Source organism: Ylistrum balloti, unplaced genomic scaffold (genome assembly GCF_031769215.1).
Source record: "Ylistrum balloti isolate Yb309-2 unplaced genomic scaffold, AGI_CSIRO_Ybal_v1 Utg370858, whole genome shotgun sequence".
NCBI classification, from domain to species: Eukaryota; Metazoa; Mollusca; class Bivalvia; order Pectinida; family Pectinidae; genus Ylistrum; species Ylistrum balloti.
The window spans coordinates 351,197-367,916 of NW_026782492.1; the positions used below are offsets into that span (position 1 = coordinate 351,197).

At 35.2% G+C, this 16,720-nt stretch overlaps 1 protein-coding gene across 1 annotated transcript in view; it reads left to right on the forward strand.

Annotated features, from left to right (window-relative positions):
- The window catches only part of LOC132559125 (disintegrin and metalloproteinase domain-containing protein unc-71-like), an 85,079-nt gene that overhangs the window by 61,432 nt on the left and 6,927 nt on the right, over positions 1-16,720 (forward strand). The window contains exons 7-18 of the mRNA XM_060223732.1: positions 267-321; positions 740-825; positions 8,898-8,987; positions 9,563-9,634; positions 10,037-10,203; positions 10,446-10,527; positions 11,034-11,121; positions 14,391-14,442; positions 14,665-14,773; positions 15,301-15,468; positions 15,781-15,861; positions 16,204-16,318. Coding sequence (XP_060079715.1) covers positions 267-321; positions 740-825; positions 8,898-8,987; positions 9,563-9,634; positions 10,037-10,203; positions 10,446-10,527; positions 11,034-11,121; positions 14,391-14,442; positions 14,665-14,773; positions 15,301-15,468; positions 15,781-15,861; positions 16,204-16,318 — 1,165 coding nt within the window. The remainder of the gene's footprint in view (positions 1-266; positions 322-739; positions 826-8,897; positions 8,988-9,562; positions 9,635-10,036; positions 10,204-10,445; positions 10,528-11,033; positions 11,122-14,390; positions 14,443-14,664; positions 14,774-15,300; positions 15,469-15,780; positions 15,862-16,203; positions 16,319-16,720) is intronic.

The following is a 16,720-nucleotide window of genomic DNA, read 5'->3' on the forward strand; positions in this document are numbered from 1 at the left end:
GTGTTTTAAACAGACAAGAAAAATATCTAGTTGGAGAAACTTCTGAAGAACCAACATCCTGCTGATTTCATAGTATTCTAGGCTTCAGGAGAATACCTAGTGTTATATAGATGTTTCTTAATAGTAGTAAGTAGCTAAAAACAGCTTCTTTTTTTTTTTTTAGTGTTTTTAAATTTAGTTATGAATATTATTTGCATGCTATGAAGTTATGTATGTGTTTGATTGAAATTTAAATACTTTTTTCATATATATATTGCTTATTGCAGACCGAACACCCCCATTTGGTTTTTAAGGCGACACCGTCAGAGTCAGAAAAATGTGGTAAGTACACAATGCCTGTTGAAGTTGATGTCTACTTAGGAACTTCCTTAGGGGGGATTTTTTAAATATTTATTATTTTGTCTAAAAATATCGCTATGGGACAAAGGAAGAAAGTTAATGAAATTTGACAGTTTTCACTTGAGTAAATTAGTTATCATTTACAGTGTTGGAAAATAGAGCTGAAAGACTTGTTTAACTATTTAGCTATTTCAGAAAATTAAAGTTTCCATTTACAAAATCCTTCTTTGGGTACTTTCCTCACTTTGAAAATTTGATTTATGCATTCCATGTTAATACAGTTTGCCTCCTAAAACAATTTGTAAACTGAATTGCTTGGATTTAAACATTTTTTGATGAAAATCTTATTTTATGCTTGTCAGTGTCTACTTTGTTCTAAAAATGTTTTTATTTTGTGCAGGAAATGATCATGGTCAATGGCTACCCTTCCAGGAACTCCACAAAGGAGAGTTTATCAAAAGGGTCAAACATCTCAAGGCAAAACAGGTTTGTTACACTCACTGCTTGTTAGGTTATCTCCCTTACATAAATGACTCAAACATTGCCAGACATTTATTCCATTACCTTAAATAGTACTCTCACCTCACATGTAGTTCAGTTATCTCCCCTTGTTTTCATTTCTTCTTACACTTGATTCTTTAATGAATTTCGTTTCACTTGTGCAAAGAATTTTATATGAAGCAAACTCCCACATATTTCAGGAGAGATTGGGGTGCAGCATTGGGGATGTAAGAAAGGGGTGAGGTGAGAGTGTATGGAAAGATGGGGTGGGTGGGGGAGGGAGGGGTGATCTTGTCCTGTGGTATTTTTGGTAACTAACATTTTTTTAACTCTTCTGTTCCTCTGTATATGCCAAATACTCAGAAGTTATAAATCATTGCCTGTTTTCCACAACAAACCTATCACTGAAGTTTGTGTATTGGGTCTCCCTGGCTACAGAAAGGTTTAACAGTTTGTGATATAAGGCTGTAATTGTCACCTTTTCCAACCCCCACCATCAGTATAATTGCCCACTAAACTCAGCTGAGCATTTTTCATATGATTGCAAGTCTCTGCCACAAACACTAAGGTAATCAAGAGAAACCTCCAACTTGTACAGTCACTGTAGAAAGGTTTCCTGAACAGTGGTATTGATGTCGACTAATACATCTAATTTTTCAAAGATGTCGGCACGGCAGCTGCTAATGCTATGACAGGCTGGGTGATTACACTCTGCCTAATTAGCTAGCTTGCAAACAAAACTTGTTTACTGTTATTGTTACCAGTGAGCAGCGCAAGGTAGCAACTCAACATAGCTAGCTAGGAACTGGAAACAAATTGAGCGGTTTCAGTATAGAATCTAAAAATATGTGAAAAATTTGGATATTATATTCATGAAATATTTTTTTTGTGTAAGCTGATGAAAACTGCAGGAGAGAGAGTAGTAGTTGGTGCAGTTGCTACAGTGATTTATGACACATACCCACAACCCCCCATTTTGAACAAGTATCAGGGGAGGATTTTTTTTTTTGACGAACAACCAGAAAGTCGTCCTTGGATTCAATTATCCAAACCAAACAGGTTATATTTTTATGGGAAACAGGAGGAACTTCAACATCTTTATTACAAGATTAAGTTTACTTCCACAGATAAGACTTAAAATCTAATTGAAGAAGAATTCCAAAAGGGGAGATAATGAAAGTCAAGGTTGTAAAGGGAGGTAATTACCCTGATCTGACAGTCTGGTATTTAGTTTGATAATGATGTGCATGTCTCGGGAACACTTGGGGATGGCTTCTAGACAATGAGTTGTAGCACATGTGGTTTTGTCTCCTCAAAGTGAAAGTCGGTGACTTGTTGAGTCCTTCAATAATAAATAGGGTGTTGAATTGAGAAAACATCATCATGACCATTTTTCATAAAGCTAAAAGTGCCTGTTAAATATTTCTGCAATGAAAAACAACATTAACATGGAGTGAATGATAAGGATTCATCTGGAAATGACAAGTACATCTCCTTGTAAACAGATTATTACTGAACAGATCTAACCTAAAACTGAGAACAGCAAGACTGCAAGGCCAGAGTTCATGACAATTACCAATATGTCCTCTCCAGATACACAATAGTTCTCTTGAACGTTTTCATCATGACATGCTACATGTTGGTCACGATGTGCTGTGCTTTGACGGATGTTTTCACCGATAATTCTCCCTACATCTGCTTGTGATGTTTAGTTTTCGATACAGCTTTACGACAGTGTGCCGCCCGATCACTGGGGAAGAGATGACGATAAAAGTGTCCCGTGACATACTGCTGCCCTGGTAGTTTACAATATTGATCATTTACTAGTAGCATGCAATTTTACTGTACTGCCTTCTCTAAAGTAGCAGAAAAATTTTTGATGCTTCAATAATTTGATCATGAACCGTTTGTTTTGAACTGATTTTGAAAATGAAAAAACATTTTTTATTTAATAATTTTTAATATTCTTAGTAATGAATGATCATTAATGTTTGTGAAATATTTAGCTATAAGAAAACAAATATTTATTTGTATATTCCCTTAATTCTGTTGATATCTATATGTTATTTTATCTTTGAAAAAAAAATAAAAGGAAAGAATTTTTATGCTTCAAAATTTTATTTGCCCTTTGATCAGTTTGAGATGTTTATATTATAGCCTTACAGTTGTCTATCAACAAATCAACAAATCTGATCTTTCTTGGAGACTATTGGTTGTAGTACTGACCCCATTAATCAGGGCTGTGCATGCTTATGCATTGGTCAGGGTGTCAGTTCTGATTGGAAAACAGTTGTAGTATATCATATTTTCAGCAAACATGCATCATTCTTTTTGTTGACTCTTTTTTTTTTAGGTGAAAATTGTTTTCGTCTAAAGGATCAGTCTAGTCTGCATGAATTTGATATATTAAAAAAGATAAAATTTGCTGTGGTAATGCAGTAAGAGCATAAACTCGAGGGATACATTTGGCACTCACTGTAAAAGCTATTGTCTGTCAGATCTCATAAAATCACATTGATTGACATCTGCAATGCAAGCCTCTGATGGATTCTGATGACAATATCATGGTTATCTGTGCACATTACACATTTTGTCTGAGCTACTATTTTCCTAGTATATTTATTGTCCCATTACTTGACTTCTTGATGTTTTCTCCTTTTCATGATACTTTGAACAGCAAAAGAAAAAATAGTAAAAGTGCATGATGCCTGATACTTGATCAGATTTAGTACAGTGAGACCTGTCTTAGAAACCATCTTTGTATAACAATTACTTGTCTATAATGGTCACTTTTTGTAATTGAACCTCAATATAATGGTCACCTCCCTATAAGTGCCACTTCTCTTTGCTTCTCTGAATGGTCTTTACTGAGAGGTTTGCTTGTATATGTCAAAAATATATGATTCACCTCATCAGAATCTGGTGATCGCTTCAAGCATAATCAAGAAAGAGGGTTTCAAAGGTCACACATGACCACTCCAGAAGGGGTGGTAGGTATGTGGGTGGGGGATTATTTCAGTCAGAAGCCAACATTTATACACAGTATCTGTATAGCTATATATAATGTCATCATTGTGTGTTGAAAATGATTCAATACGAAGAAAACATGATTGATGAATGAGGCCAAAGATGTTGACTGTACTGTCAGTGTGGATAAATGGAAAGATGATTTAGATGTTGGACACAACAGCTACTCCATTTAATTCTAATTCTGCCAGGCATTTATGCATTATATACACATCAGTTACCAGTAGATCCAAATTTAAGCCTAATTAACTTGATGTGACCTCCATGTCCCATTTGTTAAAGTCAAGGCCAAAGGTTCTTGGAATGAACATTTAAAGTATTGTTAGGTAAGGTGCGGTAATGAAATTGTCACAAACATCATAGTTACCCTGTATTTTGGTATTTTTAGGGTTATTTTTTTAAAAGTAATTTTGAATTTGATGACATTGTGACTAGTTGATAGGTAAAATAAAGTATACTGGAGGACACATTTATTGCAGTTCGTTGTGTAATAAGTGTTATCATTGATAGATAACTCCAACCTGGCACATTTATGAACTGTCGAACTGCAAGGAGTACTCGGGGGATTTTTCACAGCTAGGATCTTCGCTCCTGATTGGATGTTTCTCATTGCCAAATTGAATTCTGCCTGATCTAATTCTGGTTCTATGTGTCCTCAGTGCTGATATAACTTGCCAGCCCTTCCAATGCATTATTTTAGACTATTGATTGTGGAAATGTGAGGTACAAAGGTTTGGTTTAACTGTACCATATAGAAATAATGAAATGGTACAGTTTTCTTGCCAAATCACCTGTCTTGTGTATGAATTACTGTCTTGTTGGACAATATCCAACTACAGTGTTTTTCTGTCATTTATAAGTATAAGAGTTTCATGTTTGTAATGGGATAAAGTTGTGAGTGTTGATGTTGTGAGTGAACACAGACGGAAGAAATCTGATGGATGGGTTAAAAGGTTGATTCTGGTTATGAAGATGAAGTTGATGACAATTGGGATTTGCTGATTATTTCTCAATTTTTTGTTTCTCTTTCTAATTTGAACTGTCATTTGAATAAAGATAAATACAGATTTGATCAGGCCAAATAACTTCAATGCATTATTGTAACCTAGGATGGCTTTCAGTCCTACAACAAAAGAAAATTATTGTGAATTTAAAAATAAAGGGATGTGGTATGATTTGCTACTCCATGAGATTGATCAAACAAATGATGGCTTTTTAGTATTAGCAAGGCTGTAGCAATCTGTATTGATAACTTGTGAAAAGTTTAAAAACTATCTGAAGAGAATTGACTACAAGTACAAGATTCTGTTTCTTGAAAAATATGCAAGTTTCTTTTGATCAATACAAGCATCGGTTTACTGATTGAACAAATGGAAGATTCTTTATGTTCTGTTTGTCTTAACATAATGTAAGGTTCTGTTTATTGACTAAACAAATAGAAGATTCTATTTATAATCTTTTTATCTAAACAAATGTAAGATTCTGTTTATTGCATAATAAATAAAGTTTTCTTGCAGTGTATTTTTAATACAACAATACTAGAGGTGACATTTAGCACAAAGAGGGGAATGATATGAAGGTTTAACTCAGTAAAAATTATGGGATTATTTATTATTTGATTAGCAATAAGTAATTTGTAAAATGTTCATCAATTTATAGAAGAAATGAAGATTGTCCAAACCTAAAGGAATAAAAATAAAGTTACAATTCTTCAATGAAGTGATTTTTTGTGAGAATTGTAAATCAGTTAAACATGTTACAAAGGCTTTTCTGAAACACTTAAATCCTCAAAATCATTGAATTAACCAACTTTACTTTAGATTTCTTGAGTTTTGGTTAGAACATAGAATCTTCCAGGAAGCATGTGAGATGTACTGGACTGTAAACTATTAAAGTCAGGATGATACTACAATATAGCCTATCCGGATATTCTCCGATTTCTGATCCAGGCAGAGCTAAGAGATGCGGCCACATTTCCAATAGATAATCTACAGCAGCTCAAATGAGGGTGATATTTGATGAAGATTATCCATAGGGGAGATTCTTTATTAAGCTTTATTTCAAGGTAATGTTGCCAGATCAATATTTATACAATGGCTCGTAAACCAAAGAAGAATATCGGTCAGTCCTATCAGAATCTTGCAGAGAGGAAACTACAAATCACAGAGAACAGTGAAGGGGTAATGGTTATCTGTAATAAAATCAAGATCAACAGCAAGTTTTCCCTCCATGAGACTTTCTCTGCTTCTGTCACGAACATTCCCTGTGCTGTTAACTGATGGACAGTTTTCCGTGTGTAAGATCCCACAGGGCAAAGAGTCTTTAGTGTTATAATTAAAATCCAATACATTGTCTCTGGAAGATTGTTATAGAGCTTGAAGCATCAGTTTTTTATTTCACATTTTGTTTTTTGTTTTATAGTAAATCAACCTCTTGAACTAGCCATTATTAAGGCATTTTCTCACTGAATGAATACTGCATCACTTTTAATTTGGCGAAAATTATTCAGGATCATTTATGAGTCCATTCCTTTTGAAAATGTAAATTCAAAATTACAGGTGGATTTTTTCTTTCTCTCACTCTCTCTCTTTTTTTTTTTTTCTCTCTCTCTCTCTTTGTCTCTGTGTCTGTCTCTGAATTTCTGTCTGTCTCTCTGTCTTTCTCTCTGTGTGTGTCTCTCTGTCTATCTCTCTCTGTCTCTTTGTCTCTCTGTCTCTCTCTGTCTCTGTCTTTCTGACTGTCTCTCTGTCTTTCTCTCTGTGTGTGTCTCTCTCTGTCTATCTCTCTCTGTCTCTCTCTGTCTCTGTCTTTCTGTCTGTCTCTCTGTCTTTCTCTCTGTGTGTGTCTCTCTCTGTCTATCTCTCTCTGTCTCTCTGTCTCTCTCTGTCTCTGTCTTTCTGTCTGTCTCTCTGTCTTTCTCTCTCTCTGTCTCTGTCTTTCTGTCTGTCTCTCTGTCTTTCTCTCTGTGTGTGTCTCTCTCTGTCTATCTCTCTCTGTCTCTCTGTCTGTCTCTGTCTATGTCTTTCTGTCTGTCTCTCTGTCTTTCTCTCTGTGTGTGTCTCTCTCTGTCTATCTCTCTCTGTCTCTCTGTCTCTTTGTCTTTCTGTCTTTCTCTTTCTCTATGATTGAGCCAGATTGACTGGAGACATATGCTCAACAACTGAATTAACATGAAGAGGGAGAAAAGAAAACTGAAGAGATGAATTACACTGGTTTTAGAAATGTTTCTAGACTAGTGTAGATACACTTCCATTAATCGTTGTATCATTATACTATATTTTGTTCATCTACATTTATAAACTACAATCCTTGGTGGTTTATGGAGTATTGTAGCTCAAATACTGTTTCATATAAAATTCAATGCTTGCTTTTTCATTTTTTTAAAAAATGTTTGATGCAATGCTAAAAGACTTGTTTCATGTACTTGAAAGAACATCTGATGTTTTTTTTTTATATAAATTCAGTGCTGGTGTGTTGTGTGTATTTTGAAAAGCCCATTTGATCATTTCCAGTGATACATTTGTCTCATGTCGTAGTATTAAGAACATCAAGCTATGGTGAATGTGATTTATAGAACTGAAGTGATAATGATGTATGATACCAAATCTATTTGTACTGCAGTATAGGGCACTTGTAAGTACACAGGATGGTATAAACCGTCTGGCTGTCGGGAAGCCAGAAAGAAAAATTGTGTTTGGGGTTTCCCTTAATGTATTTTATTGGCTGTTGTAGAATATCAGAACTATTAGAATTACTGTTGCCTAGCTAGATCATGCAATTTTATTGTCCACGTCCATGTCATTGTGGTTGACTTGCTATATATCCTTGGCTGTACATGTCCTTGGCTGTCCTTGTCCTTGGCTTTGCATGTCCTTGGCTGTCCTTGTCCTTGGCTGTACATGTCCTTGTCTGTACATGTCCTTGGCTGTCCTTGTCCTTGGCTTTGCATGTCCTTGGCTGTGCTTGTCCTTGGCTGTGCTTGTCCTTGGCTGTGCATGTCCTTGGCTGTCCTTGTCCTTGGCTGTGCATGTCCTTGGCTATCCTTGTCCTTGACTGTACATGTCCTTGGCTCATGTCCTTGGCTGTCCTTGTCTTTGACTGTCCATGTCCTTGGCTGTGCATATCCTTGGCTGTGCATGTCCTTGGCTGAACTTGTCCTTGGCTGTCCTTGTCCTTGGCTGTAAATGTCCTTGACTTTCCTTGTCCTTGGCTGTACATGTCCTTGGCTGTCCTTGTCCTTGGCTGACCTTGTCCTTGGCTGTCCTTGTCCTTGGCCGTACATGTCCTTGACTGTCCTTGTTCTTGGCTGTACATGTCCTTGGCTGTGCATGTCCTTGGCTGTCCTTGTCCTTGACTGTCCATGTCCTTGGCTGTGCATGTCCTTGACTGTCCATGTCCTTGGCTGTGCATATCCTTGGCTGTCCTTGTCCTTGGCTGACCTTGTCATTGGCTGTCCTTGTCCTTGGCTGTACATGTCCTTGACTGTCCTTGTCCTTGGCTATACATGTCCTTGACTGTCCTTGTTCTTGGCTGTACATGTCCTTGGCTGTACATGTCCTTGGCTGTCCTTGTCCTTGACTGTGCACGTCCTTGGCTGTGCATGTCCTTGGCTGTCCTTGTCCTTGGCTGTACATGTCCTTGGCTGTCCTTGTCCTTGACTGTCCATGTCCTTGACATTGCATGTCCTTGGCTGTCCTGGTCCTTGGCTGTTCTTGTCCTTGACTGTCCATGTCCTTGGCTGTGCATGTCCTTGGCTGTCCTTGTCCTTGGCTGTATATGTCCTTGGCTGTACATGTCCTTGGCTGTCCATGTCTTTGGCTGTACATGTCCTTGGCTGTCCTTGTCCTTGGCTGTCCTTGTCCTTGACTGCCCATGTCCTTGGCTTTGCATGTCCTTGGCTGCCCATGTCTTTGACTGCCCATGTCCTTGGCTGTCCTTGTCCTTAGTTGTATATGTTGCAGATACAGTATTTAAGCAAAATTTTCACAGCCTTCTAAACAAAGTAAATTTTCTTTCTTCTGTTTTTACAGCAATCAAGCCAGCAAAGTGACCCACAAGACCCTGCTAGTATTGTGACAGATAAGATGATGAAGTTAGCTCTCCTTGTAGATCATGCCACAGTAAGTTAAACAATTAAGGATATACAGGAGTGTATGCTACCTTATAAGTATGAATGGATCTCCTTTACAAAAGATTTCCAGAATAAATCCAACCACAGGGATCAATCTACTGATGATTTTCATGAGTCCTTTTCATCTTTCTTGTTGAGTCCCACATTGAAAAAATTCAGTATTTTAAAAATCTACAAGTCTCATGAAAATTCTACCCATACAGGACTTGGGACACGTAAGCAGATTGATCACTCAACCAGTAACGCATTTGTTATGTGTGGAAGTGTAAACTTAAGAAAGAATGTTTCCTGCCATTTGAAATCAAGGGAAATAACTCTAAATTATCAAAATTATTTGTATATGGTGTGCTTGAAACCTTGCAGTATTATGAAATAATTGGAAGCAGTTGACTTGACTAGCAAGTGGGATTACTGCTGTAGACTAGAGCTTTGTGTAGAAGACTATTTGTTTGTTTTAATCTGAATATTTTTATAATCCATTCAAATGCAAATTAATACAATGCTTATTGTCATTACAATGTATTTCCTGATTAGCCTCAACTGTCTAATTCTTTTGTATTCCAGTGCAACCAGCTAAACTTCAGTTTCAGCGAGATGGTCACTTATACTATACAGATAGCCAATATTGTCGATTTGGTAAGTACTTTTCATTCACCACGATCATTGCTAATGTAGTAGATAGGAAGTTTCCCAGTAGTTTTGCTTTGATGATGGTTTAAGGGAGAAAAAATCTGAGTACTTGTCATCAATATATTCAATATATTCAAACAAACATTTTGCCATGTTGAGCTGTTGATATCAGGTATAACCATTCCAGTGGTGGGGGGACAAGTCTAGTCTTTCTTAAGTTAAACTTTCTTCAGAACATTTTGTTCTTTTCAATAGGTAGACCAGCTCCATAATTGCTTTTTCATTGCTTGGTAAATTAAGTTACAAATTAAGATTAGTATACATCCCTTTACTATACCATATTTTTGATTTCCTAGGGTTACTGTATCCTGTACTCATTTTTGTATCCTCTGTATTTCATATTTCTAGTATTACAAGGAAATAGGGATGAGGACACCGATTGTTTATCTTGAACATTGGAACCAGGGAGACAAAATAGATATTACACCTAGTCTCCGGAAAAACCTGGATCAGATCCTGCTATACAAGGGGAGAGAACTCTCACAGATAGAACATGATGCAGCACACCTTCTAGTGTAAGTCTTACAAAAGACATTTTCATAAAGTTGTCTAATGATATATGTCTGGTAATAAGCCGACCCTCGTCTGTTTTGTTTTAGTTGAATGCAAATGGTATTTCATTGACTGTAATAAGCTCAATCCCTGACTGAAGTCAGAGGGGATGTTTAGGTGAAATCAGTTTATAGCAGGTTTTAATTTGGTACTCTGTCGGTGTTTATATAAAAGTAACAGGAATGTTGGTTGGTTTTATTCACAGTGGCGAGGATTTAGAGGACAACTCTATAGGTATGGCCATTCCGGACTCTGTGTGTACAAAACGGGCCGTCGGCATCAATAAGGTTCGTATACGCTACCCTAAACCTTCCCTAGACTATAAATCTGGTAGGTGTTGAGATAAGTGTAGTGAAAAATCTGAAAGTATAAAGTAACTGTTTGCATTTAATATGTATGTATTGCATATTTTCATATTTTCACAACTTTGTTTTATGGCGAAATTTTTACCCCAGATTGTTTTGGTAAGCTGGTGATTCTTTCTTAAAGGAAAATTACCATCCATTGGACTTTGTTTAAAGATAATTGAAAAAATGATGATTCTGAACATTCCATCAAGAAAAATGGATATCAGAAATGCTTCTCAAAAACAGTGCACTTCAAATTTTCCCCATCCACATAAATTTAACACCATACAAAAGCATGTGTTCAGTAGACATAAAAATATTTTTAAAAAACTGAAATTGATTTGCTTTCTTTTCTTTCAAAATTTCAAAGAATTCATAATCGCTTTAAGATGTTATTTGTCATTATCATTCAGTTCAATATATGCACTTCTATAACTACTTTACAGATGAAGAATGTGTTCCAGCCTCAGCAAGTCGCGACTATCCTGTCACACATGATAGGTCACACACTTGGGATTAAACACGATGAAGACGGTGAGTATTTTAACCTTGGTGGATATACATATAGTTATACATAGACTAACGTCAGTGTATATTATTAACAGTTACAAATTTACTAAAAAATTGAATATGTATCTAGAAATAAAACATTGATTTGCAGTTTATTTTATACTTCAATAATTGTTGCTTTTATTGCAAGTAAAAGACATGCAGTGTGCATTACTTAACTTAATGAACAGTGACAGCCCCAGCATTCTGCTTTCCTTCCAACATACTGTGAAATCATTTATTTTGGTGGGGGTTTATTTTCAGTGATTTTGTGGTTACTTTTGATCTTTGAATTCATAAGTACACAAACTGTTATAATTATTGTAAATTCATTTATATTGGTCAACATTCATCCATGAAATCAAACATTGATGAAAAAATGAATTTTTCAAAAACCATGAAAATTGAGCCCCTCTGAAATATAAGATTTCACAGTAAGATACCTGATATTCTCATTTTGTCTATACTGACAATGTGTCAGCCTATTTAAAACAGGCCAGTGTCTGCTAGGGCACAAGTGTAAAGGAGGGTAAAGACAATATGATTAAAACATTGCAACAGTACTGCATGATATTGTTGATATGATATAGTGTAAAATGTGATGTAATTTCTACTGTAAGGATATGTGTATGGTTTAACAGTATTGGCCATTTATTAATACATACAGTTTGTTGTGTTTCATTCATTGACCATTATCATATAACTAACCTGTGCTGTTTTTTGCTGTACCTATAGATAAGGAGCGATATCTTTATCATACAGGTAACCACTACTATATACATTGTCGGCTCCTGACTTTTGTTCCTGCATCACATTTTCTCATAAAACTGTATTTTGTTTTGATTTCTGATATTTTCTAGTGCCATTTATTTTAAACTTCATATTTTGTAATTTTGTCTTGTGAAATTTTTTATCTATTTTATTGGCATGTGAAATTATATCACTGTACGATGCTATAAAAACATGTCTTTATTTTGCTAAATATGCTGTGTAAGAAATCATTTTTGTTTAAAGATTTTTTTAGAAGAATCTATAAAAAATCATTTCAAAATTTTGTTGAGTCCCATTACTAAGGAATATAGTGGGTCCTCCAAGTTTGAGTTAAACCTACTGGAAAATCATGAGTCCAGGATTCAAATACCCGAGTCTCAAAAATCACTTAGCAATGTTTCTTTCTGAGTCCATTTTGGTGGGATACTTTAAGAAGTGTGCACCAGCCTTATCATTTCTGCCTAAAGGAAAATCTGAGGATATCATTTCTGCCAAAAAGAAAATCTTTCTGAAGATATCTTTCTTTAAAGAACATCTGTAGAAATATTGCCTTGCAGAAACTATTGTCTGTGATAAATCTGCTCTTTTCATTAAGCTCTATAAAAAACTGCATGCAAAACAGGAATGAATGTGTTGTATCTGTAAACATGTCTGTTTCCTTCATAGTCAGACTCACATGCACTTTAAGTCAATCATGTCTGGCTTCTATGGTGATATCATCCTCTGTCTTAATTCATTTCTAATGCATCTACTGACTTTCTTTACAGATTTTATTGTGAACTTTTTGTTGACCTCTATATAGACCAATAAATCAATATGTATGTTGGTATCTATGTTGACTTCTTTATAGATATATATGTTGACCTCTATATAGATATATGTGTTGACCTCTATACAGACCAATAAATCAACATGTATCTATGTTGACCTCTATATAGATATAAATCAACATGTACCCGGTATGTTGGTATCTATGTTGACCTCTATATAGATATATATGTTGACCTCTATATAGATATAAATCAACATGTACCCAGTATGTTGGTATCTATGTTGACCTCTATATAGATATATATGTTGACCTCTATATAGATATAAATCAACATGTACCCAGTATGTTGGTATCTATGTTGACCTCTATATAGATATATATGTTGACCTCTATACAAACCAATAAATCAACATATATATATTGGTATCTATGTTGACCTATATACAGAACAATAAATCAACATATATATTGGTATCTATGTTGACCTCTATACAGACCAATAAATCAACATATATATTGGTATCTATGTTGACCTATATATAGACTGATAAATCAACATGTATATTGGTTTCCGTGTTGACCTCTATACAGCCTTTTGTAGCATAAGTCTTTTTCATGTTTGGGAGTGTAGGAGAGGTCATAAAATGCTGTAAAACCTAAGGCTTTGCAGTAGGTTTTACCACAATTTGTGACCTCATGGATAAATATCCCATCCTGCACCCACATATATGAAAGAATGTTTTTCTCTCATTTCTCACTCTAAAATATTGAAATATTATTATCTTCAGACATTGACACTGATGCCTTATTACACAAAAATCATATTTTTCATAATTCAATTAATCGACAAGTTGACATAGAAAATGAATTCTCCATAGCTAGATTTGGTCAAGTGTGCCTTAGAAAAATAAAACAAAACAAAAATAGTCACTACAAATAACTATTTGTATTGCATGGGTGGGTGTGTATATCTCACAAGAATAGCCAACCTGGGTATACTGGATGGACCAGTATTACACAGAAACAAGAGAAAGGTGTCGACATGGACTTTAGTATTGACCTTGGTTATGGATCATTACATGACTAGACTTTGACAACTTATACAGTCTTGTGTATATACCTCTATATGTACTGATGTGTCAACTAACTTGTTGCACAATATAGCAGGTTACTATATAAGGTTGCTGATATTCACGTGGGGTGTTATTTTGTTAAGTTTACATGTGTGCCTTATTCCCATGATAATAACTTAGCCAATGACATATAATGAAATGAAATGATTATTAAGCATAATTAATATAATACATAATTGGCCTAAAAATGCACAATTACATCTCCAGACTGATATCTGGTCCCAGTTGTTTAGTGGTTAATCAGAGGTAATCATTGGTTCGTGAAAATTTTCAAATATGAATTAAACATAATTGGAAACATTTTTCATCATTTCATAGGTGTGATTTTGTTGAAAAAGTCCAGATAGAAATATTTTGAGTAATAATATGGCATGTTTACAGCTACTTGTATTTGTCACTCGGAGGTCTTCACAAGGTTTTCCAAAAACAGACATTTTATGGTTTGCAAAATGAAATCCCCTAAGATAAGTTATTTATTAAAAGCACAATATCTTAGACATGAGAAATAAAATAACTATGCAGTGTTGAGTTTTGTATGGGTATGACCTTTGTATGACCTATTCAACCTCTGTTTACAGGAGGGTGTGACTGTGAGGATGACTTTGGTTGTATCATGTCTACATCTGTTCTGTAAGTAAAATACTTTTATTTACATTTTAAATACATGAAGTTGCTGTATAATATTTGTATTCTAGAATGATGACTGAATCAATAAGAGAATAAAATGCTATTGTAATCACAGCAAAGTCTTACCTACAACGACACAAAAAAGATTTATGTTTATCGGGATTATGCTTTAAGAGATAACTTAATTTACTTAATTTTGTAGCTTTTAATACATTATTGTTTTAGGTCTAAGACGAGTATCCACTCACGCCAGTTCTCATCCTGCAGTTTGTCTGACCTTGATGTCGCCCTGAATATGGATATAGCATCGTGTTTGGCTCCTGATAATCAGAAGGTAATTCATGACAGACTAAGGCAATGATATAATGATAAAACAGTATGTAGTGACAGCTTGTGATTCAGAACTGGTTCTGAATTGACAGACATGTGGTAATACAAAAAAAAAAAAGAATTTATGTCCCCTCAACATTTTTCCTTTTTTTGTGTCACAGGATACTCCAGACATGTGGTAAAATAAAGAGATGCCTTTACTGAGACTGGTGGTAATATATAGAGTTACCTCCCCTATCATATGTTTTGTGTTGTTCTACAGGAGACATTGAAAAAGATTTATGGTAAAGTGTAGAGTTTCCTTCCCAAACAAATGTTTTGTGTTCTAATAGAGATCTTTACCTAACATGTGGTAACATTTCGAGTTACTTCCCCAGCAAGTGGTTTGTGTTCACTTTGGACATTTACCCAGAAGTATGGTTACATGTAAAATTATCTCCCCTGACAAATGCTTTGTGTTCACAGGATCCCTTTACCCATACTTGTAACATGTAAAGTTACCTCCACTAACAAATGTTTGGTAATCTACAGGAGACGTTTACCCAGACCTGTGGTAACATGTACATAGAACGTGGGGAAGAGTGTGACTGTGGAGGAGTAGAGGAATGTGAGAAGATTGACCCCTGTTGTGACCCTCATACATGTCTCCTTAAGACTTGGGCACAGTGTCGTACTGGTGCCTGCTGTCATAACTGCACTGTAAGTAGAACAACAGTATTTGATAAGCCTGTGTTATTTTATCATCAACTTTAGGCATCTTTTTCATCCATGATGCTACAGGAAATCATTTTAGGAGGAAAAGGGGGATGCTTGTTATTTTGTAGAGTTTTGTGGAAACATATGTCACAAAATATTGATCTTGGGTCAAACTTATATGAAAAGATTAATGTACCATGATGCATATTTAAAGTTCACTTCTCAAAATTATGAATCGTCAAAAGGATGATTCTCTATGATGTGTCAGCGATTTTCTTGTATGTGCAATGATGATTTTGTATTGTTGATTTTTAGTTCATGGCTAAGAACTACGTGTGTCGGGAGAGGTCCACCGAATGTGATGTCCCAGAGCTTTGTACTGGAGACAGTGGAGAGGTGCAGTACTTTTCATCTGATTTGATAGATAGCTTTCTCAAATCCAGGACAATCTTGTGTTTAGAGAACTCATACAGTTTTAAAATTTAAAAAAACACAAATAGACAACCACCAATGAATTTATTGATTTGTTGAATGGAAACAAATGGATTGCCATTGGAAATAAAAAAAAATTTAAAAGGAAAAAAACAAAAATTGAAAAATTGTTTCCCCTGACTGTCAAATATACATATTCAATGATTTTTTTTATGGTAGTACATGTTTTGTTGTAAAAGGTTCCCTAGGTAGTATAGAATTAAAGTTTGGCACTGAAATACATGTATGAATTATCTCCCTTTGCAGTGTTCTGCTAACAACTATGTGCAGGATGGACATCCATGTGGTAATGGTGAAGGTTACTGTGTCGGTGGTATCTGTCCTACCCTTACCCAGCAGTGTCAGCACATCTGGGGTACAGGTAAGTGTTCCCTATTTATCACCAACAGGTTTTGAGAGGAAGACTTTTGAGTGTAACAAGCAACTGCATGTTGTTAAATATATACGCATGTATATGTGATGACCATAGGAAGCTGAATTCTTTTATTAAACAGGGTTTTCATTCTACTCACCTGTAAAATTTACATACTTTCCTGGATTTTGAAATAAACTTAGTTTTTGGTTTGCACATGATTTTGTTGTATAATGTTACATTCTCAAGAAATTCACTAAATACCAAAATTACCTGTTAGTTATAACTGTCACTTTGAGGACATTTTTTTTGTATTGATTATGGAAAATAAAACTCTCACAGAAATGAATGGTGTTAACATTTATTAGCATAGCTAACACAGAAATTATTGGGCTCTTTTTAGGACAATTA